The sequence below is a fragment of the Rissa tridactyla genome, chromosome 8, assembly GCF_028500815.1.
Source record: "Rissa tridactyla isolate bRisTri1 chromosome 8, bRisTri1.patW.cur.20221130, whole genome shotgun sequence".
NCBI classification, from domain to species: Eukaryota; Metazoa; Chordata; class Aves; order Charadriiformes; family Laridae; genus Rissa; species Rissa tridactyla.
This window is the reverse complement of record NC_071473.1, coordinates 45,479,526-45,500,615: the sequence shown is the minus strand read 5'-3', so window position 1 is coordinate 45,500,615 and position 21,090 is coordinate 45,479,526. Positions and strand designations below refer to the sequence as shown.

The window sequence follows — 21,090 nt, the reverse complement described above, 5'->3', positions numbered from 1 at the left end:
GCGGCATCCACACAGGGCCATTTACCCCTTCCCGAGACCAACGGATAAACCGCTCCCTCTGATAAGACCCCTCTCGCTTTCCTAGACTAAACACCTCAGTCCCAAACAGGCAAATATTCAGCAGACTCTGCAGCAAGTCGTTCTCATTTATTCCCCACGTCTGCGGTAAAAAAGCAGACTTCCTTTGGGACGTTTTAAAAAGAAAAATAAATATAAAGCAGTTTTGCTTCCCCTGGAAACCTGAGGCATTTCCTGATAGCCAGCAGATAGAGTCTGTCGCCCCGTCTACATCCGACGTAATTTGCAGAAATACATAGGTCCAAAGTTGGCTGTGAGGTGAGGCAGAACAAGCTCCCCCAGCCGGCAATCCGAGAAGAAGGAAAACGTGTCCTGGAAGAGCGTCCTGAAGTGGCTCAAGTCCTCGACCTGGACACTGATGTTATACTGGGTCTCTGCAACTTCAACCGCTCTCTCGATGACGTGCTCGTTCTGCAGTGGGGAGAGGGAGCACGTAGAATACACCACCTCTCCTCCCGGCTTGGTAGCAAGGATCCCAGCCCTGCAGGCAAGATGAACACACACACACCATCATGGGAAGAAGGGGACTGGGTGGGACACCAGCACTCCCACCCACCGAAACTGGGAAGCCAGCGCGTAACTCGTAGGAGGTGACAGACCAATCTCCTTGAACTCCACAGGCTGAGCGGTCTCACCCTGTCACTGCAACCTGAGGAATGTGTTAGACCAGGGCAATAAGGGTCAAAAAGAGATGCTCCGATTGATAAAGGACTCCACGTGGGAAAGACACTACCGCAGAGCAGCTGGAAGGAGGAATCCTGCGCTTACCTCCAAGGGAACGGGACAAAAGTATGCACAAGGGAAGAAGCTCTCGCAGCTCAAGTGCTGCCACGGGACTCTAAGCTGTGTCCTTATTGCCCCAGCTCGCAGTCAGCCCATCCAGCCTTCCCAGAGAAACAGGGTGATGAAGCACCACCCTGTCCTCCCATGATGTGGACACTCAGGGATCTCCCAAGGATGGCTGCTGAGACCCGGGAGATCATCACGCTATATGATCATCACAACGCTACATCCACCCCGTTCCCTAGTGAACCCTCCCTACCTCCTATGGACAGGAAGGACATTTGATCTGATGGAGAACATCTGCACCTGCTTACACTTATTATGATTTGATGTGTTCAACTATTGTCGTTCCAGAAAACTACGTGTGGTTTCCACATTTCCCAGTTGGGGGCACAGAAATGTTTCAGCGCTGGCCATGGAGAGCTGCTACCGTAACACAAAATAGCACCCAAACAGCATCCAGCTCACTCACATCAGCAGCTGCAGCTGCAGCATGGGCAACATCTGACGCTCCTTGGTCCTTCTCCTGTGGAAGATGTTGTTGTCCTGCTCCATGACAGAGTGTCTGTCCGTCGTGCAGGGTACGTCCACGAGGACCTGCAGCAGCAGAGGTCTTGCATCAGCCCTGGGCCGGGGCCAAGCTCAGCGAGGTCTCCTACTGCAACCCACCCCTTGCCCAGCTCCTCCACCCTCCCACACACAGAATCACAGAATGGTTCGGGTTGGAAGGGACCTTAAAGACCATCCAGTTCCAACCCCTCTGCCACGGGCAGGGACACCTCCCACTAGACCAGGCTGCTCAAAGCCCCATCCAGCCTGGCCTTGAACACTTCCAGGGATGGGGCATCCACAACTTCCCTGGGCAACCTGTTCCAGTGCCTCACTACCTTCACAGTGAAGAATTTTTTCATGATATCCAATCTAAATCTACCCTCTTTCAATTTGAGGCCATTACCCTGTGTCCTATCACTCCACTCCCTGATAAAGAGTCCCTCCCCAGCTTTCCTGCAGGCCCCCTTTAGGTACAGGAAGGGGCTATAAGGTCTCCCCGGAGCCTTCTCTTCTCCAGGCTGAACAACCCCAACTCTCTCAGCCTGTCCTCACAGCAGAGGGGCTCCAGCCCTCTCATCATCTTCGTGGCCCTCCGCTGGACCCGCTCCAACAGGTCCACGTCCTTCTTGTGCTGAGGACTCCAGAGCTGGACGCAGTACTCCAGGTGGAATCTTACCAGAGCGGAGCAGAGGGGCAGAATCACCGCCCTGGACCTGCTGGCCACGCTGCTTTTGATGCAGCCCAGGATGCGGTTGGCTTTCTGGGCTGCAAGTGCGCGTTGTCAGCTCACGTTGAGCTTCTCGTCCACCAAGCTGGTACCTTGCCTGGGGGACGCTGCCCAAGTACAGGCGTGTGCCCACACCGAACTGCAACTCGTCTGGCAGCTTTTGCGTTTCAGGAATGTGTAAACAGGCACGGAAACGGCGGATAACATCACGCTCGCAGGCCTGTCCTCGTTTAACATTTCTACTCCGCTCGTCCTCCCGGCAGGCGTTACTGCAGCACCTGCGACCAGAGCTCCCGCAGTGACACCTCCCGGGGCCACAAACCCAGCTCCCGCCGCTGGACACGGCTCAGAAACAAGAATTATCTAATTGTCACATTTCAGCCCTTGCAGGTGATGGGTTAGAACAGGATTTTTAAGGGGTATTACACAGGTAAATAAAGGTATGACTCCAGATGCCCAGATCCCGCAGGAAGGGTACAGCAGGAAGAAATAATGTGCCGTATGTGGCTTTGTCTTCTCTCTTTGCATTTAAGATTATGGAAAATTATACAATTATACTGCAGGATAAGCTGCTGCCTTCCTCTGAAACAAGAGGGAAGTGAACTAGACGGGTTTAACTTCACCGGTTCCCCACCACCTACCTTATGGAAAGTGCCACCTTCCAGCTGCCCCCAGTCCCGTCCGTCGTAGGACGTGACACGCACAGTCTCCCTGATTTCTCTGGGAACGTAGCTATGGAGAATCTGGTACAGCCTCTTCGTCCGGGAGATGGAGACGTCGTTGGCTGCCAGATGTCCTGAGAGGACGAAACAACCGCACTGGGAATGTCACTCTTGCAAATCCACACTGGCTCCCCAACTCTTACAACCAGAGATGATTAACGGTCAGCCATTGACGGGCACAGCACGCTCTCCCAGCCCCATTTTACGCACGGGGACAAGGAACACCCGCCTCCACTTACCACAAATCCCAGTCTGCAGCAGAGCCAGAGTCTTGCCACCCGGAGCCGCGCAGAGGTCGAGGACAAAGTCATCCGGCTGCACGTTGAGCGCCAGGACGGGCAGAAGAGACGCTGCGTCCATGAGATAATAGTCGAGGAGACCCAGGGTGTCCGGCCTGGAAATCACCAGTTTGCGTAAAAAGAAAATAAAAATAGCAAAGGTGTGAGGGGAAAAAGAGAAGAGCAAGTTGGCGGTGAGGATGGGGACATGCGGAAGCGGCGGGTGCTGCCACACGTGCAGCCCCCGCGGGCGGCAGCGACAGCGGGCGGCCCCGTCCCAGGGGTGTCTCACCTTGCAGGGCGAAAGCGCGTGATGTCGCCCCGGGGGAAGGTGTAACACCTGATGTTGGAGCGGATGGAGGCACGAAGCGGCGGTGACGTCTCTGCCCGTGTCACCGTCTCTGCCCGCGCCGCTGTCCTCCCCTCGCCAGACCCCTCTGGGGACACGCCGTCCCCTCTCCCCGCTTCCTTTTTGGGGGCTGGGGAAACAAAATCGGTGGCGTTCAGCAGCTCCAGCTCTTGGGCGACGTGGCGGACGGCAGAGAAGTTGTTGAGAAGGGCACCATACTTCTGCTCGCAGAGCAGGCCGGCACGCACCGAGGGCCACTGGTCCCGCAGCTGCAGGCTGTAGGTCACGTCAAAGTGGTGCAGGGCCAGCCGCGTGGGCGGGATGCGGGGGGCCGTGGCAGCCTTTTTTGGGGGGAAAAAACCAAAACATTCGGAGATGTTAGAAGATAAAATACCTCAACATCCCAGTGCCCCCGCTCCCCAGCCTCAAGGTTTTTCCAGGAGAATCCAGCACTGGGTTCTGCGCTGCCAAAAGCCCCGTGTGTTCCTGCAGCCTCCGAAAGTGACTGTGCCCCCGACACCCGTGGGACGGGGTACTCCCTGGGGGGAATTCGGGTCTGGGAATGGCTGAATGGGGCTGGGGGCACAGGGTGGGCACAGGAGGAGGAGGGGAATGGCTGTGTGTGGAGTGGTGTAAGTGGGGTGCAATGGGTGAGGGGGTGCTATAGGATGCAATGTAATGGGGGTGCAATGGGTGAGGGGGGGGTGCAACGGGAGCTGCAAGGGGGCGAAATGAGGAGATTAGAGGGGTGCAACGGCAAGGTGAACTGGGGTAAAACAGGGAGGCAGAGAGGGTGCAAAGAGGGGTGGAATGGGAACAAGAGGAGGCGTAAGGAAGGTGGGAGACAGGGGAGAGGGGAGATAGGAAGCGGGGTGCAGTGCAGCGTCACGGGGGGAAAGAGGCGACAGAGGGAGGCGGAACGATCGAAAGAAGATAAGAGCGGGTGCAATGGGGGACAAAGGGGGTGCAACGGGGTGCAGAAGGGCTAGCGGGGAGAAAGGAGGGGGTGCAGGGGGAGAAAGGGGGTGCAACGGGGTGCAGAAGGGATAGCAAGGGGAAGGGACTGGGTGCAATGGGGGGAAAGGGGGTGCAGAAGGACTAGCAGGGAGAAAGGAGGGGGTGCAAGGTGGGGACAGGGGGTGCAATGGGGTGCAGATGTGCTAGTGCGAAGAAAAGAGGAGGTGCAACGGAGGGAAAGGGGGTGCAATGGGGTGCAGAAGGGCTAGCGGGGGGAAGGGACGGGGTGCAATGGGGTGAAAGGGGGTGCAATGGGGTGCAGAAGTGCTAGTGGGAAGAAAAGAGGAGGTGCAACGGAGGGAAAGGGGGTGCAATGGGGTGCAGAAGGGCTAGTGGGAAGAAAAGAGGGGGTGCAATGGGGGGAAAGGGGGTGCAATGGGGTGCAGAAGGGCTAGCGGGGGGAAAGGAGGGGGTGCAATGGAGGGAAAGAGGGTGCGGGAGGGGCGGGCAGGGCAGCCCCCGCGGCGGGGACCCGCTCACCCACTTCTCCTTGTACCGGTACCGCCGCGGTGCCGGTCCCAGCCCCGGCGGCGGCCGCCCCCGCCGCAGCAGCAGCAGCATTCCCCCCGCCGCCGCCGCCATCGCTCCCGCCATCCTCCCCGCTCCGCCGCCTTCCGGGGCGGCACCGGCACCGCCCCCGAGGGGGACAACCCCCGCCCGGGCTCCCTCCGGCGCTCCGGCGTGAGGAACCGGGCGCGGGCATCGGCTGCCGAAAGGGACCCGGCGACAAAACGGGCCCTGCGGCGGGAGAAGGGCTCGCAGCCCGGCCGCCATCCCTCCCGGAGCCTTCTCTGCAGACACTGTGCTGCAAAAAAAAAAACAAACCACCCCCAAACCTCCTAATATTAACGTGCTGCACTTCCCCTAGTAAAGCTCCGTTTCCATCCACTAGGGATTAAGCTCACAATCCACCAGCAAAAGGATGACAGACTGCTACGTTGATAAAGAACATCCGAATTTAAAAGGACGTTTTTCTTCACCTTGAGGAATAGCTGAGAAAGCACTTGCTGCCCCATGAAACATCAGTTTTCCTGCTACTAAACACCCTACTCGGAAGGAAAACAGGTAGAGGATGGACTTGACCCTTTCACAGGTCAGCAGAAGGGACTGGTGACTCGCACAGAAAGGTTTCGGTTCCTCCCCCGGGTGACCCTTCACGCTCTGCTCAGGGTTTGAGGAGGTGGAACCACCACACTGCCCATCTGCAGCCATGCGGTCGGTGGCTCTGGGCAAGAACCCAAAGCCAACCGCAGCCAGGAGCCTCTTCCAGCTGCTGGCAGCAGTAAGTGACAGCATGGGACAACCGACAGTTTTCCCCCAAAGCGGGGAAGCTTCTCTCTCCTAGAAAAGGGTCGCTCCCTTTAATTTAACTTAGAACTTCCTGTGTGAACAATATTGGTCTTGTGGGGCTTGGAAATAATCTTCGTGGCTTCAACAGACGAATTCCTCCCTGTGGGATCACGCTCCAATCGCACAAAAAGGACATTCCCACAAGGGAGGAAAAGTCTCCCCCTCACAAGCTAGGCTCCGACCTCTGCTAATTTCATCTTAACCCAGAAGCACAAGAACTAGGAAATAAACGGCAGGTATTTCCATGGGAACTTTGAATGTTTAATATGGAAAACTACAGAACATCAATATATTTTCGCACCGCTGCGCATCTTCCACGAGAAGAGACGCAGTGACATGCTGACGCTCGGTCGCTGCCAGGAAGCCGTTTCGTTTGTACTTGTCATGGAGAATGAACGGGCGGGAAGCAGGACTGTGGATCCAGGAACCGCCGCCACTGGCTGTGGAAGCAGATGGACAATCGCGCCCGCCTTCACTTCAGGTTCTTAAAGAGTTTGTGAGCAACCTGAAAAGAGACAAAGCACTCGGTAACACACAGTTTCGGGCTGGAGATCAGCAGGGTGTTACCACCCATCTCGTGGTTCTCTGGGTCACCAACACACACAGCCCCACAGCCCTCCGCTCTTCCCATTGTTTTGCAACAAGTCATTCCGGAAAACTGACAAGCTGAGATTTCTTACAAAGCTTCACCTCAGGTTCAAAAGGTTTAACTTTAAAATGGCAAATAAAACACTGAAATAACAAAGTGTCATTTGCAGAGGAGAAACACTGTGCTTGATTTATTTCATTGTTTAATAACCTACCGAATGCCAGCAGGAACTGTTGTAATGGAATCAAACATTTAATACGAAAAAGCACCAAGGCTCACAATTCTTCAGAGCTCACTGTGACTGAACAGCTACCAGGTCTCACACTTGAACTGTCTGCCCTCTCAGAAGCGCGGCTAAAGGCAGCTGTGCTCCCAGCACCAGCAGGGACGTTGCATCCACGGGTGCCGCACTTACGCAGTGGTCCCTGGCGTGCAGGAAGTCAAAAAGCTCCTCTGTGCACTGCTCTTCTGTCTGGGACCTGGAGGAGACCCGGGCGTCGCACAGCTCCAGCCGCTCCCGCGCCTTCACGCATTTCTCCGTCTGCTCGCAGTGCTCACGGATGGTGGTTAAGGGATCCTGCAGGGAGGGGGCTGCCGTGAGGAGAGACCCCGAAACGCCGCCTTCCCCCACGGCCCTCACTTCATCAGGCAGCCGTATATCCCATGCGGCTTCCCCTCGGAGCAACGAGTCGCTGCAGAAGCTACGGGCCTCCCCCGCCGCCGCCGGGCAAGGGAGGCCCGGGCCCCCCCAGTCCCGCTCCGCCTCTTACCACCAGCTCTTCCTCCTCCTCCTCCTGGGGAAAAGAAAAGAAAGCACAGCCGTTACCGACCGACCGACCGACCGACCGTCAAGCCGCCCTCCCGCGGGGCTCCGTCCCGCCACGGCTCACCTCGGGCTCCCCGGCGTGCACGACGCTGTCCCGCAGCCCCATGGCTCCGCTCCCGCCCCACAGAAGGACTCGCCAGGGTCACCCGCCGGAAGTGGCTCTGCCCGCCCCGGAAGCGGAAGCGCACCCGCAGCAGCGCCGGGACTGCCCCCTTCCCCCCCGCCCGAGGACGGTGCTTCAGGCCTGGGCGTTTCTCTTCCAAACACGGCAGCCGGCACCGGCGATCGCCTCAGGATGGCAACCGCGCCGTTCCCGGCCTTCTCTTTGCTTTTCTTCCGGGGGATCGCAACCTTGCAGCCGGCTCGGCCTGGCTGCCGCTGCCGGCCCTGTTCGACGCGACCTCCCCAACATGGCCGCCCGCTCCCTCCTCTTCCTCCCAAGATGGCGGCGGCGGCGCGCGGGCGGGGGGGTTGTCCCTCCCCAAGATGGCGGCGGCGCTGAGCGGGGCGATGGCGGCGGAGGGTCCGGGCAGCCTGTTGGCGCTGAGCGCGGCGGCGGTGAGCCGCAGCATGGGGGCCCTGGAGCGGGACGTCTGGGGTAAGGCGGGGGCGGCGCGGGGGTGGCGGGGCGGCGGGGCCCGGGGCCTGCCGGCACCCTGCCGCCCTCTCCCTCTGGCTCTCCGCAGCGCTGCCCGGGCACCTCCTGCGGGGGCTCCTGCCGCTTCTCACCGTCTTTCGACTCGAGCGGGCCGAGGGAGCCGCGCGGAGAGCAGGTGACACGAGCGGGGACGGCGACAAACCCTTGGAGGGGGGAGAGAGGAGCCCCCCGGAACTGACGAGGGTGGACAAATGCCCCCCCCCCACACACACACTGGGGGGGGGATGCCCCCGACATGCAGAGGTGACCCCACACCGGGGGGACCCCTAGCTGGAGGGACACACCCCGCTTCTAAGGGGATGACACCCCTGGCGTGCAGTCCCTGCTGTCAGAGGTGGCCTGGCCACCTCCCCACGTCCAAAATCACAAGCCCCCACCCCAGGGAGGGTTCACACAGCGGTGTGGGCCCTGCTGTAACTCTGCTCCTTTTGAGGACCAACAAAACTGCCAGTTTTTAATCTCCCTTCCCTTTAAGGCAGTGGGCTCCACCTCACCACAAATCACCATCCTTTTGCCACAGGGGTCTGGGTCTGGCCCCCAGCCCCGAGCTGCCCCTCGTTTGCCCAGCGCCCCTTGGGGCCCCAGGATGGGGAGATGGGGTGAAAGCGCCTGCTTGATTATTTTTCTTTCCCAGGCCTCTCGACGCAGCCCATCTGGCGCAAGCTGTGGGACGATGTGATGAAAACCAGGCCGCCCAACTCGGAGGTGAGAAAAGCTGCCGGTGGGAGAAGGGTCACAATGCAGGTTTCTTCCGCAAGGTTTCATTTTGAAGCCTGAAGGTGCTGCTGGCCACCTCCCAGTGATTGCTGGCACTTGGTTATAAGTGTACATAGAACTTTGGACCAAGGCATGACCCTGGAATTACAATAATTTTGGGAAACGGGGCTCATAAAAGGAAGTGTATTGTACAGTCACACCCATCATCTCACAACGGCGAGTTGGTGAAAGAATAAATCCTGTCTTTAAAGATGCAACTCTTAGCGAAACAGGATAAAAACAGTATCTGATATCAAGCTTACACCTACACTGGCAAAAAAATGTGCTGATGTCTTAGAAAGCACTAGAAAAATACTTGTAGAAGACAGTGAGTTTGCAAGAATGGTTTTATGTAGGAAAACTGAAGGAGCTCCATTGATTCATCATCGCGAAAGACTAGTTAACAGCCAACTTAATCACAGACTATAAATAGACGCTTGGGAAAACAACTCCTCATTATGTGGTTTTTAATAGGCAAAAACATAGCTGAGCTTCAGCTTCAGACCACTGAATATGTTTTAATTAGGCCAAAAGCAGGATGAAGAAGTAGCAATGAGAGTAACTTGGTTTTTCAACAAGTACAATGAGAAAGATGTTGAGAACTAGGAAGGTAGTCTCAGTAGCGCTAGCAGTAGGTTTTTTTGGACACCGTGTTTACCAGCTTAGCAGGTAGCAATAATTCAACTTTAAAACAAAAAGAAAAATCATGGCTGGCTTTTTGTTAACATGGTCGTGTTAAATAGGTTTTACCTTTGTTGACTCTAAGGTAATTTAATTGCAGAATATAACCTGTTGGAGGAAGAAGTTCCTTGAAACATTCTTCTCAAACGTTCTTCACGGTGTCTTGGATGTTTCCTCTGACTGGCGTCTCAACGACCATCACTTTTCACCACTGCTGCACAGCTCCCCGCACGTTTCCCAGCTTACCCTCTGCAACATGCTGCAGGGCGCGGTGGAGCTCACTGCTGAGCACAACCAGAAAGTGCTTGAAAACTTGGCTGTCTCCCTGCGGATCCTGAAGTTCCAGCACCTCCTCTCCTCCGACCAGTCCATCAGGCGTTCACTGGTTTTACTTCTTCACCGGCTGATTCACCATGGCTCTGTCAGCCAAGTGTCCATGTATTCCTGGCCTGTTCCCGACACGGTTCTTCTCGTTCTCATTTTGAGCATGAGTGCTGGGTTCTGGCGCTCGGGAAATGCCCTCACCTATCAGAGCAGCCCATGTGGCCTTTGCAGAGAGAAGGACAAAGCCCAAAGCCAGGAGTCAGCACAAGAGCGAGTAGAGAGGGGCCATTGCGATGGAAGGGAGTGGAGCGATGGTGAGAACCAGAAGGGATCTCCTAGAGCTCCGGAGGAGGCTGATGCGGAGGTCAACAGATGCAGGGCTGATGTTTGCCTGAACTCTGTCCTCTCCGGACCGAGAAGTCCTCTGCAAAACCAAGCGTGTGAGGAAGCAAGCAGCAAGGTGCCCTGTGACACCAGCATTCAGGGAGGGTCTTCTTGTTGCATTTCAGACCAGCTGTCCTGTCACTCCGTTCTTCGAAAGACACGCAGACGGCTGAAATCTGCAGTGGGGAAGAAACGTCGCTGCCTCAGACGAACCAGGGGACCATATGCTGACCCAGAAGACCTGTATGATTTTGTTTTTACTGTTGCTAGAGAGGATAATTCAGGATTACTCGACAAAAACAGCACCACAGAGGGAGAAAATGCTGAGAAGTGGACTAGTTCCTCCCCAGGATCTCCATGCGCTGGCCATGCTGTCTGTAAGAAAAGAGGAGGATCTGCTGGGATCTTTTCTCTGAAAGCTGCTCATCGCTTCCGAAGTGTGTCCACGCTGGAATTGTTCTCCATTCCTTTGACTGGGGAGACATGTCGGACTCTGAGTAACCTACTGAGCTCCTGGGTGTCTTTAGAGAACTTGGTTCTGTCTTACAACGGTTAGTGGTATGAACAGGTTGCTTCCTTCCAGCTCTGGTCTAATGGTCTGACTTATTACTCAGGTTTACCCTGATTTTATTTTTACTGGAATGGTCATTGTAAGAGTATTGGTACCTGGTTTTGAGAATGGCATTGGTAGAGATGGTTAATGAGTGTGAGGACTTGTTTGAGGGAGAGAATGGGGCCCTCCTGCCCCAGAACAACCCCCGGCCTCGTGCTTAAACTCCATCCAGAGAGGGTGAAGGAAAGAGCCAGATCTCCATCTCCTGTGTACACTGTCAGTGCTCTAGCTTAAGAACGTGTGGATAAAGCAGTCTGTGAGTTTAGCCTTTGAATTTTGGTTGCTTGGCTGCTGGTGCAGCTCCAGCTGCCTGTGCGTTGGTGTCTGTACAGGCACATCTAACACCTTTCTGTACAAATGCTGTTCCAGGTCTGGATGCTAATATCTTCTGCATCCTCTCCGGGCTCCGAGCCCTCTCCCGCCACTCGGACTGCCACCTCCGCGTGGTGCGCGTCAGCGATGTCTTCTCTCACATGCCCTGCATGGAGCTTGTTTGCTGCATCCTGAGCGCCTTTCCCCGTCTCCACACGCTCTCAGTCAGCTTTGACCTCAAAAACCAGCTGGAGGTGAACAGGCCAGAGGGGAATCCAAGCTGCAGTCAGGCAGAAATCCCAGGTAGGAATCATCATTCTGAGTGATGACCAGGACACAGCAGGCAGATAGAGCCGTAAAAGCTTGGCAAGCAGATTTGAACTCTGCACTGTTACAGTGGTATGTAATTAAGCAATTACAGCCTCACCTTTCTGATTTAGATGGTTTTGCAGTTTGTCATTTCTAGTTTGTGATGTGCTCTGTGGAGCCTGAGTCTTGGACAAAGCATTTTATTGCTGTATGCCAACCTGCTGCAACATCAGCTTTGTACAGGGCCAGTCGTAACCTGCAAGGGACTGTCCACGCAGCCCACAGGAGCGTATCCCACTGGATCTGTAAATCGGTTGTGAGCTTCTGCTTTGTCCATCCTATTGACTGTGAGGCTCTAAGCCTTAGCTGGACCCTTAAGCAGAAAGAAAGCATCTCTTGATCATCGCAATACCACAGGTGATGGCAAAGCACTGCCCAAGCCTCTGGATTACAGTCTGGGAGCTATAACAGCATGTTCTCAGCCCACAGGTCTCATTGCCCTTGAATGACCAGAAAAGCAGTAAGCAAAGCTTGAGCGAGTACAGAGTGGGGTCAGTGAAGAGCTGTGCTCTGGGAAGACGCTGACTGGTTTGTGCGTAAAGGGTGTGACCTTTTCTTAAGCGTTGTTTCATTGCCAGAACATAATAGAAATTGGTGGCCCTGTGGTCTGGCAGGAGTCCTGAAATGAGCCTTAAGTGATTTACATTACCATAGGTTTGAGTTGCCATAGTGCTCTGTGAGGCAGGGTGTGTCGCATAGGCACTTTCTGCCAACCTAAACGATAGTCACGTCAGGCACATGGGCTTCTTGCTTGTTCTAGGACCTAGCTCCAGACCAAGCTCTTTCATTGTTGTTTGTTTTTCTTCCCTTAGAGAGCTGCCTGGAGCAGCTGGAGATTCGATTCCCCAGGGAACCTCTGCACACCGCATTTCTGGTGCCAGTGCTCAAGGCGTCAAAGTCCCTCCAGCAGTTGTCCCTTGACAGCGCCACACTGCCCTGTTCTCAGGAGTTTGGCCTCCTTTTGGAGGCGCTCAAAGGTACTCTGCTAACCTGTAGGTAGCATCCCTGTGAGACACAGAGTAGCTTCCTTGCTGTGATCTTCCATCCTTTAGCATGAAGCCAGCTCAGGTGGGTCCATTTCTTCAGTGTGGACATCCTGAAATCTCCCAAGAAAAGGAAATGGGTGTCAGCCATCCCACTTTCTGTGCTGAGCATGTGAATGATGCTGCACAGCAGGTTGGTTCCTTTTTAATTACCCACACTCCAGCACAAATTATCCACGGTCCAACTCAGTTTCTGGGCATTAACTGGTAGTTGGGTCACGCTCTTTTCATCCCAAGGCTGAACAGTATTTTACCTGAGAACTTGTTTTGCTTTTAGAGTGTAATCCAAATTTGAAGAAACTGAGCTTTCATGATATGAACCTGGCTGAGCACCAGAAAGAAGTTCTGCTTTTGCTTCAGGATCCCGTCCTGCAAGGTACAGCAAACTCCTGGGTGCTGTTGCTTGGAAAAGTGTGGCAGGTGGCTGCTTTTGGCTGGCTGACATTTAAGAGGGGATCTTCCAGTGTGTAAGGTTTAGCCAAATATCACTGTCCCTGCAGCAGGTCTGTAGCTGTTGGCAGAATGGGAACACGTCTGGTTCTTTGTGCCAGCAGGGCAGAGAGAGGAGCAGCTGCAAAGCTGGCGTATGCTGCAGAATCTGTAGTCTTGGCTATAAAACCAAGATTTTTAACCTGCAGAGCACATCAGCCTTTAAGTGGGTCAGCTGGCAAAGCCCTTCCTGGGTGTGATCTCTGCTCTCTTCCTGTGACAGAGCCGTTCTGCTGTTGCATGCCATCCACTGCTGGGGAAGCTTTGTTCTTGCATACGGATTAGGGGCTGGAGCTGTCTGCAGCATGCAACAATGGAATAATGAAGCACACAGGGAGTACTAACATGTACTGTCAATCCATTTCTTCCATAGAAATCACATTTTCTTTCTGCCGTCTGTTTGAAAGCTCTACTACTGAGTTTTTGTCAGAAATAATCAATACAGTGAAAAGAAATTCATCTCTGAAGAGCCTCAAACTGCCTGGGAATCGCCTTGGTACGTACTGTGGTTGTTGCTATGGGGCCTTGACCTTAGACCAGCCCTCTTGGAGATAACTTCAGGGCTGGAGTTAGGACCATTGCTAGCTGCTGACCTCCATGCTGAACTTAACACATGGACGAACAGAGTGGATTTAGCTCACAAAATAAGGAGCACTGAGTTCATTTGTTAAAGGTAGAGTTTCACTTGTGTTCAGCAATGTACCAAGAGGCCAGGCGCTGCGCAGGCATTACGGTTGCTTTTCTCTGCAGCAAAAGCAGGTATCAGCAGGCCTCCAGATTTGACCGAACGCTGATCTGCTTCAGACCCTTTAACAGGAACAGATCCAGCAGCAGATGCACAGCGTCTCATACAGAGGCACAGGTTTTGCCCAAGTTTGGGCATTTTGTGCCTTAAAAGCAGTTGGCAGCCACTGGAGGGATGGGAACAAGTAAAGGAAGGGTTTGTGTCAAAGTGGAACAGAATTTACAGAAATAAGAGGCTTTTTGGATCATAGGCCAAGTAGAAACGTTTGAGAAATGAATTTCAGGTAAATCCAGAATATTGTTTTCCGGTTTTAATTAAATGGGAAGGCTTGGGATCACCTGGAATAGACTTAATTTCTAAGGTTTGTGTTTAACCCTGTGCTTTTAGCCATTTTTAGAACAAAGCTGCATACTGACTGCTCAAACAAAACCAGGATTTTTCTAGTGAAACAAACTGCCCAATCAGCAAGTGTTTCCGTTGCCTTGAACTCTGTGCTCCAGGAGGTGAACTTGCTCTGCACCACTGAGGGGGACAAACTGAGTGTGCAAAGATGAGCCCTTTTGCTGCATGCACGTGCTTACAGCGTCCTTTCTGCACTATTATCCCAGTCCTGTGGCCGTTTAAATGTTTAAGACAGTTCCCAGTTTGCATCTAACACCTGCATTTCTCCCCTCTTAGGGAATCACAGGCTGGTCGCCCTTGCAGACATTTTCTCTGAAGATTCCTCTTCTTCTCTTTGCCAGCTGGATGTCAGGTATTCTGCTGCTCTAAACACGCTGAGTTTCTTGTTTTGGGAGGGCCAGAGCTGAACTGGGCTCGGACAGCAGAAGCCTGAGCATGGTTTTGTTCCTTCCTCAAGGGAACCTGTGCCCAAGAAAAGCTTAGAGGATGCTGCAATGGGCACATACAACCTCAGGGACCTCCAGCAGCTCTGAGGGATCTCACTGTCCCTTTTACAAATGGGTCAAGCTCTGTCTTAAAAGTAGCTTTGGTTTGCTGCTCCCTTGGGAGGCTGCTGCAAGTCCTTCCTGCGCTGTAGGTTAGAACTCACATCCCTACGTGCTGATTCTTAGGCATCAGCATGAATAGCTCTCTTCCCACTGCCCTGTAACAGGGAGAGAATGCTCTTATTGCCCCTGCCAGATCCTGTGAATGTCTCCGCATTCTTTGCATCATCTTTGGTCTTCAACCTGAACTGCTGCTCTCTTCTTGAGCCTGAATGGCACTAACCTTCACATTATGGAGGGTGATATTTCTGCAGTACTGTCTGTTTTGCTTGATTTCTGCCCTCCCCTGCTTCTTTATATCCTAATGGCTCAGGTTGCTGAGAGTACACAGGCGTGACAATTTATTTAACTATGGCCACTCCTGCAGCAGCCTTGAATCCTGAATCTGTATCTGCACCTGACTGTTACTGTGCCTCTCACAAGATTAAGTCCAGCATGCAACTTCGTATTTATTTACACATCTATGCAGGGGAAATGACCTTTTAACCTCCTAGCAACCCTAGGGCCTGACACGTGCTCCCCAGCTTTTCTCAGAAGGAAATGGTCAATGGTCACTTACTGCTGGGGGCTGCACTGGACCAGGCCCCTTGGTCCCGGCAGTTGACAGCTGCTGTGAGACCAAAGTGCTCCTGGCACTGCTCAACAAGCAGCTTGGGTACGGCAGCATTTTAAGGCCACATCTGGGTATACTGAGGTCACTAGTAAGGAGGCCAGAAGAGTGAGTTTAACTTGTCAGTTTTAAAAAGCTTCCAGCTCTTCATACTGCTGTGCTTCAGTTTTGTCTTTCATCAAAACTAACAGACTACTCCCACTTTGTACTGCTGAAGGAAGTTGTACTTTGCATTGAAACATCCTCAACTACTTGCCTAGACAGCTACTGAAGGAATAGTAATTTAAACTGCTTAAATTATAGCCTAGGCTCTTAATGACTTTTTTTTTTTTTCTCCTCCTTTCCCTGAAAAGCTCAAATTGCATCAAACCTGACGGGCTCCTGGAGTTCACAAAGAAGCTGGAAGGGCACATCCAGCAGAGAGGGGGACAGATTCAATTCACGCATCTCCGCCTCTTCCAAAATTGGCTGGACCAGGATGCTGAAACAGCTCAAGAAGCGCTTCGGCGTCTCAAAGCTATGTGCAGTGTGGTCAATGACTCGTGGGACTCCTCCCAGGCCTTTGCTGACTACATCAGTGTCATGTGATGGATGCAGGAGCAGGAGAAAACCGATCAGCTTGAACTAAGCAGTTCAGTCCCTGGTCAATAAAATTTATTTCACAGCACAGGTGAGGTTTTCTTCCCCTGGTTCAAGCAGGGTACAGTTGTTCTTGTCACATGTCTATTCATTTGAAGAAGGGGTACCACAGTGAGGTGACACACAAGACCGTGCGGGTCAACAGTTGTATTTCCAGTTGATCTAACTCTGCCATCTTCTCAGTTTGAATATTTTAAGTGGGACAGATATCAAATGAACTTCTGTGACTTCCTGCAGATCTCCAGACAAGCAGTTATTTATTTCACTAGGTGTTGTTACAAATTTCATGTTGTTTCAGCCAATATCTCATCAATAACTCTCCATCGATGTGGCCCAAAAGCCATCTGGTTGTGGTCCTTGGCAGCCAGCTCTAGGTGACATTGATTTTTTTGAGCAGGGGTGTTGGACAATACGACCTTGAGGTCCCTTCCAACTTCAGCCATTCTGTGAAATAACAACTCCTCCCTCCATTTAAAGGGAGTAGAAAACAAGCTAAAAAAGCCCCCAGCCTTGACCATTTATATTTGGAAAATTTTACTTTATACCAAAAAAAATAATATTTATGTACCAAGTAGCCTGCTGTTTATTTACAATCATTTATCAAGGGGTTTGGGACAAGAATTCTTCTCACCTCTTTCCAACGTGTGTAGTCATTTTACAGAGGTTTTGAAGTTTGTTCTTTTGTAACACTTTTATAATAAAAATATAATTAAGACCCATAATGTACTGAAGTGTGAGTTTTATTACTGGCTTGTAATATGATCTAATTAAAACACTGCTAGATCAGGGGATCCTGCCCATAACAAAGCAAGTGGTTTTAGAAGTGGAGTTACCTTAATAAGCCTGATTTCCTACTGCATCCATGATCGTTCAGTCTAGATGTTCAACATAAAAGCTGAAAATTTTTTCCCTTATACAGATCTTCTCGTTCCTGAGTAATCAGCAAGGTTCACATTTCACAACAGAAATGGATCCTTTTAAGTTTCTGGTCAGCAGCTGTAAGCCATAGCTGTCAAGGAAAAAAACATGACTGTGCACATCAAGTGCTATAAAACTGCAAGCTTAACTTAAACCTGGAGACAAAACTTGGCTGAGTAGAAGGCACAGACACCAACAGCATGAGAACCAGTGCTGAATCTGATCAAGCACACAAAGTCCAGCTATTGCCAGTTCCCAAAGGGCTGTTTTTCAGGCACACAACACAACAGCAGAGAAGAAGCCATGGACTCCTTGCTGTTGCAGTAGTCTGACCAGTGCTAAGGGCCTTCCAGCCTCTCAGAAACCACGCTGTTCTGCTATTCCACAGCCACACAACAATCCAGCATGTACAGCTACCCACTGCCCCTTTCCTTGAAAGGGATTAAAGTGGGGTGAAGTGCCACAGCAGCCTGCCCTTGCCCCCACAGGGGACAGTAACCTGTCAGGGAATCCCTCGCTGCTCCTCATGGGAGTGGTGATGAAAAGTGAAGGTGACGGCAGCATCCCATGCAGCCTTCAGCACGGAGTCCTGCAGCCCCCGCTTATCAGCACAGTGGTTCCACTGGGAGAGGTCAGAGGTGCAGTCAGACCCTTCAGGAGGGGGCCGTACCTGGTGGCCATTCACACAGCGACGACACTTGATCCTGGAACAGAGCCAGCACAAGATCAGTGCAAGGTTCCCCCACTTCTTTAGCGTATGGGTTGTTTAAAAATCCAGCCCAGTCCCCTTCACCTGCAACGCTGGCAACTGGATTTTCAGGCAGGATTAACTACTACCATGTTTCATTTAAACACAATGACCTTCTGGCACATGCGACATAAGGAATGACTCCCACCCTCTGGAAACACCAAGGTTCTGTTTCTAATGGCAGTGCACCTCCATGTTTAGCCATGTAGGAATGGTCCAGCAGGACCCAGGGGAAGTTCAGGAGGAGTTTCTCCTGGAAGGTGAGGGATGCTGCTTAGAGCAGATCTCGAGTGAACACCCCCACTGCTAACACATTCTTAGCACTGTGTTCAAGAGAGCACACCACACTCCAAACTGCTCCATCTTGGCTCCCACCACGGCCACCAGATTGTGCTCAGCCTGTTTTGGAGATGCCTGACTGAGCTGCCACATGAGACGACAAAGAGCAGCAGCAGCTCTGCCAGCAAAGCTTGTTGCCATGCAGACCAGATACCTACAGAGAGCGAAGCTTTGAGTCAGCTTAAAATTAATCCTCTTCACTTCTTGCTTGAACTAAGAGTCTTAACTTTCACAGTGAAGCATTTTCCTGCATTCCCTGTCCTCTTTCTGGTGGCTACAATACCACAGGTTTCAGGGGTGGGGGAGAAGGGCAGGCAATGGAGAAGAGAGCAGCACTTGGTTGGCCTCATGAATACTTAGCAGATATAGTAGCCCTGGCAGTAGAAACAGCTCAGCATTTGGAGATCGCAGACCACCAGAAAGAGGGTGGCAAGACAGGACCAAGTTAGGCTCCACTAATTTGAACAACTCCGATCAATTTTTCTCATTTCATTATCTGCAATATTTCGCAGCCTCCAAACACAGGCAGCAACAAGATAGTTTGCTTACTTGTCCAGCCAGCACAGCTTTTCTAAGACAACAAAAAGGGAGGACAGCAAGGAAGTGCTCAACTCCAGATGGTAACAGCTTCATAAGCAGAGACACCTGAGGCTCCCTCTCTCTGAGCTTTCTCCTGCTGCCTGAGGAACCGCTGAATCAGTAGACCAAACTGTGGAGCGGGTTTTTTGCTGACCGTATCCATTAACCATTCAGTGTACTCACTTGTCATGGGTGTCACTGGTGGTGGTCTCATTCAGTGTGAAGAGCTCCTTCAGCTCCCCGAGTGAGAAGTGCCTTTCTACATCCTGCTCTTCATCCACTACACAGCTGCTGAGGGCCTTCTTGTGGGTCTGGCGCTGGAATATCTTCTCCTCTATGGTGCCCGTCTACAGGAGAGAGTCAGAGATGAAGCCCAGTTGGGACACTGGTGTTAAAGAAGCACTACATTGGGAAAGTGTCACAGATCAAATGGCAGTAAGCTGTCAGGACCATTTATGCCTTGCCAGACCAGTACGGATGACAGGCCGAGTGTTACTAGCTGCACTCCAACCATGTCCTGTTTGGTTACTGATCTAACCCAACTCTGCTTCTCATGTCTTTCATTGTGGCTACAGGAGTGGGTCCGACAGAGATATGGATGAGGCAGGTGTGGAGCTGCCACTTGCAGCTCGAGCTCACACACTGCACCAGTTTGGGCTGACAGGAAAGAAGGGAAAAGAGATGAGCAGCTATAGCCACTCCCTGTCAAAAAAACAGCCCAAACACAACCTCTCCCAAAAAACTGCAACAAGGGCTAGCCCTGGATGACACGATGAAAATCAGCAGTATTTGCTGGTTCACCCACACACAGATCAATCCCACCCACTCTCTGGAGGGAGATGACTACTTCTAGAACAGATGTGCAGGAAGCCCAGTATGCTGCATTTTTAAGGCAAAAAGCTAAAAGCAAATATCTGTACGACATTTGTCAGGTCAGAGAAAAAAGTGGAACACCTCAGGAAGAGACGGGCGAAGAACATCTGTTTTGTCAAAGTAAAATAATAATTGATCAAGGAACACAAGCTTACCAAAAACACCACCCGGAAACAAAAAACACAAACCAAAACCAAAACAAAACACCCAACAGTCTGAACTAATGAGAGATGAAGGTGAGCAAGGGCAGAGAGGGGACATTTCTGAGCAGTAATCACTACCGGCACTGCTGGACAAAGTGTTACAAGTAGCCTGAAAAGACGAGTCTGCTTCTGCTTTGTGCTTTTCCTTTACAGAGCAGCTACCCCACCCGCTAACTGGTAGCCCCATTCCAAAAGCTGCTGTAATTCTGGGAATGTACTTGCTGTTTTATTAAGTACACATACACCCAACCAAAACAGGCTACAGCCAGACTGAAAAACAGCAACTTTGGCATCAGACACCCCACAAAATTAAAAAGTCGGATGCCTAAATGACTTCAAAAGAATATCTTATCTCGAAAGCCACAGTTATTTCTATTTCTCAGAAAACAGTCACCATTAGAAACCAAGGCTTGCAATAATGATATTCCAAGACTGAAGCTTCACGGTTTTCCATGGCAACACATCTAACAGTAGGAAGCAATTATGTTCCAATCAGTTCTAGCCACTAAAAGGGAATTCCCCTTCTGGACCCAATCACAACAGCTGCAGTCTGGGCTGGCACCAAGAACTCCATGTTGAGCAGGCGAGAAGAGTAAGACTCACTGAAAGCAGTCGATAGATGTAGCATGTCTTCTTCTGGCCATCCCGCCACACACGAGCCATGGCCTGCTCATCATTAGCTGGATTCCAGTCCGGGTCGAACATAACCAGTCTGTTAGCCCCGATCAAATTCAAACCACAGCCACCTGCTTTGCTGCTTAACATGAAGATAAACTCAGGGCTCTGTGGAAAAAGGCAGGCTTGGATTAAACTACAGAGGCAGCCATACTTTTACTCACAGCATTCAGAACCAGCAAGATAGCTGCTCACATCTGGCAGGTTCTACTCACTGAGGGGCTGTTGAATCGCTCCACAATCTTTGCTCTCTTTTTAATGGACATGGTGCCATCCAACCGGACATATAAATACCTAGAATATACAGGATTTACTACAATCAGACTGCTGCAACCTTTAGAGCATCCTTCTTGAAAGAGAAAAATCTTTCACAGCTTTGTATAACAAGCGCCTGGGTTTTAGGAGATTTTGCAGAGAGCCAGAGCTTTTCTGTGGGGTGACCCCAGTAGCCAAAGCGCAAGCCACATTAGTTCCAGTTCAGGAACATCTGAGGTAAAAGAGAGATCACAAGCTCCTGCTGATAGAAACTTTAAAAATAACCATTTTCTTTTTTACAGTGTAGGCTGCAAGTACAGTCTTGTAGGTTTAAACAAATGAAGCCCAAAGACAAACCTTCTGTTCCTGCAGAGCTTTTCAAATAGGTCCAGTGTCTGAGTGTAGTTAGACACTAGAACCACCTTGTCGTTACTGGTGCTTTTTGTAACAGCAAGGATGTAGTCCAAAACCAGCATCTTTCCTGTATAAAAAGGAAAGAAAGAAGAAAGCTAAAGCAGAAGTTCCCAAATTCCAGACCTTGGAAGGGCACTTGATAAGATGCTAAATACAGTCTCATGGTTGCCCGTCTTTGGCAGCAC

The 21,090-nt window shown here is 51.8% G+C and overlaps 4 protein-coding genes across 5 annotated transcripts in view; 1 reads left to right on the top strand and 3 right to left on the bottom strand.

Annotated features, from left to right (window-relative positions):
* Window positions 1-128: 128 nt before the first annotated feature.
* On the bottom strand, window positions 129-5,142 carry NSUN4 (NOP2/Sun RNA methyltransferase 4). Its single transcript, XM_054211615.1, has 6 exons — window positions 4,987-5,142; window positions 3,433-3,830; window positions 3,102-3,256; window positions 2,782-2,936; window positions 1,334-1,458; window positions 129-559 (listed from the first exon to the last, which is right to left on the bottom strand). The coding sequence occupies exons 1-6, from the start codon at window positions 5,098-5,100 to the stop codon at window positions 286-288; spliced, it is 1,221 nt and encodes a 406-aa protein (XP_054067590.1). The 5' UTR covers window positions 5,101-5,142; the 3' UTR covers window positions 129-285.
* Window positions 5,143-6,095: 953 nt separating this feature from the next.
* LOC128913647 (cytochrome b-c1 complex subunit 6, mitochondrial) lies at window positions 6,096-7,469 on the bottom strand. The gene is made up of 4 exons (XM_054211616.1): window positions 7,336-7,469; window positions 7,216-7,239; window positions 6,861-7,022; window positions 6,096-6,361 (listed from the first exon to the last, which is right to left on the bottom strand). The coding sequence occupies exons 1-4, from the start codon at window positions 7,375-7,377 to the stop codon at window positions 6,329-6,331; spliced, it is 261 nt and encodes an 86-aa protein (XP_054067591.1). The 5' UTR covers window positions 7,378-7,469; the 3' UTR covers window positions 6,096-6,328.
* LRRC41 (leucine rich repeat containing 41) lies at window positions 7,461-16,610 on the top strand. 2 transcript variants are annotated; one of them, XM_054211609.1, is made up of 10 exons: window positions 7,461-7,869; window positions 7,958-8,044; window positions 8,564-8,634; window positions 9,467-10,625; window positions 11,057-11,302; window positions 12,181-12,345; window positions 12,689-12,787; window positions 13,274-13,396; window positions 14,324-14,399; window positions 15,616-16,610. In XM_054211609.1, exons 1-10 carry the CDS (start codon window positions 7,758-7,760, stop codon window positions 15,848-15,850), a joined length of 2,373 nt encoding a protein of 790 aa, XP_054067584.1. In that variant the 5' UTR covers window positions 7,461-7,757; the 3' UTR covers window positions 15,851-16,610. The 2 variants fall into 2 exon arrangements, with proteins under 2 accessions (XP_054067584.1, XP_054067585.1); XM_054211610.1 differs by lacking the exon at window positions 12,181-12,345.
* The window catches only part of RAD54L (RAD54 like), a 19,864-nt gene continuing 15,192 nt past the window's right edge, over window positions 16,419-21,090 (bottom strand). The window contains exons 14-18 of the mRNA XM_054211612.1: window positions 20,849-20,972; window positions 20,452-20,530; window positions 20,165-20,344; window positions 18,669-18,832; window positions 16,419-17,523 (exon numbers count right to left, since the gene is read on the bottom strand). Of these exons, the coding sequence (XP_054067587.1) occupies window positions 17,322-17,523; window positions 18,669-18,832; window positions 20,165-20,344; window positions 20,452-20,530; window positions 20,849-20,972 (749 nt within the window). The 3' untranslated portion in view covers window positions 16,419-17,321. The remainder of the gene's footprint in view (window positions 17,524-18,668; window positions 18,833-20,164; window positions 20,345-20,451; window positions 20,531-20,848; window positions 20,973-21,090) is intronic.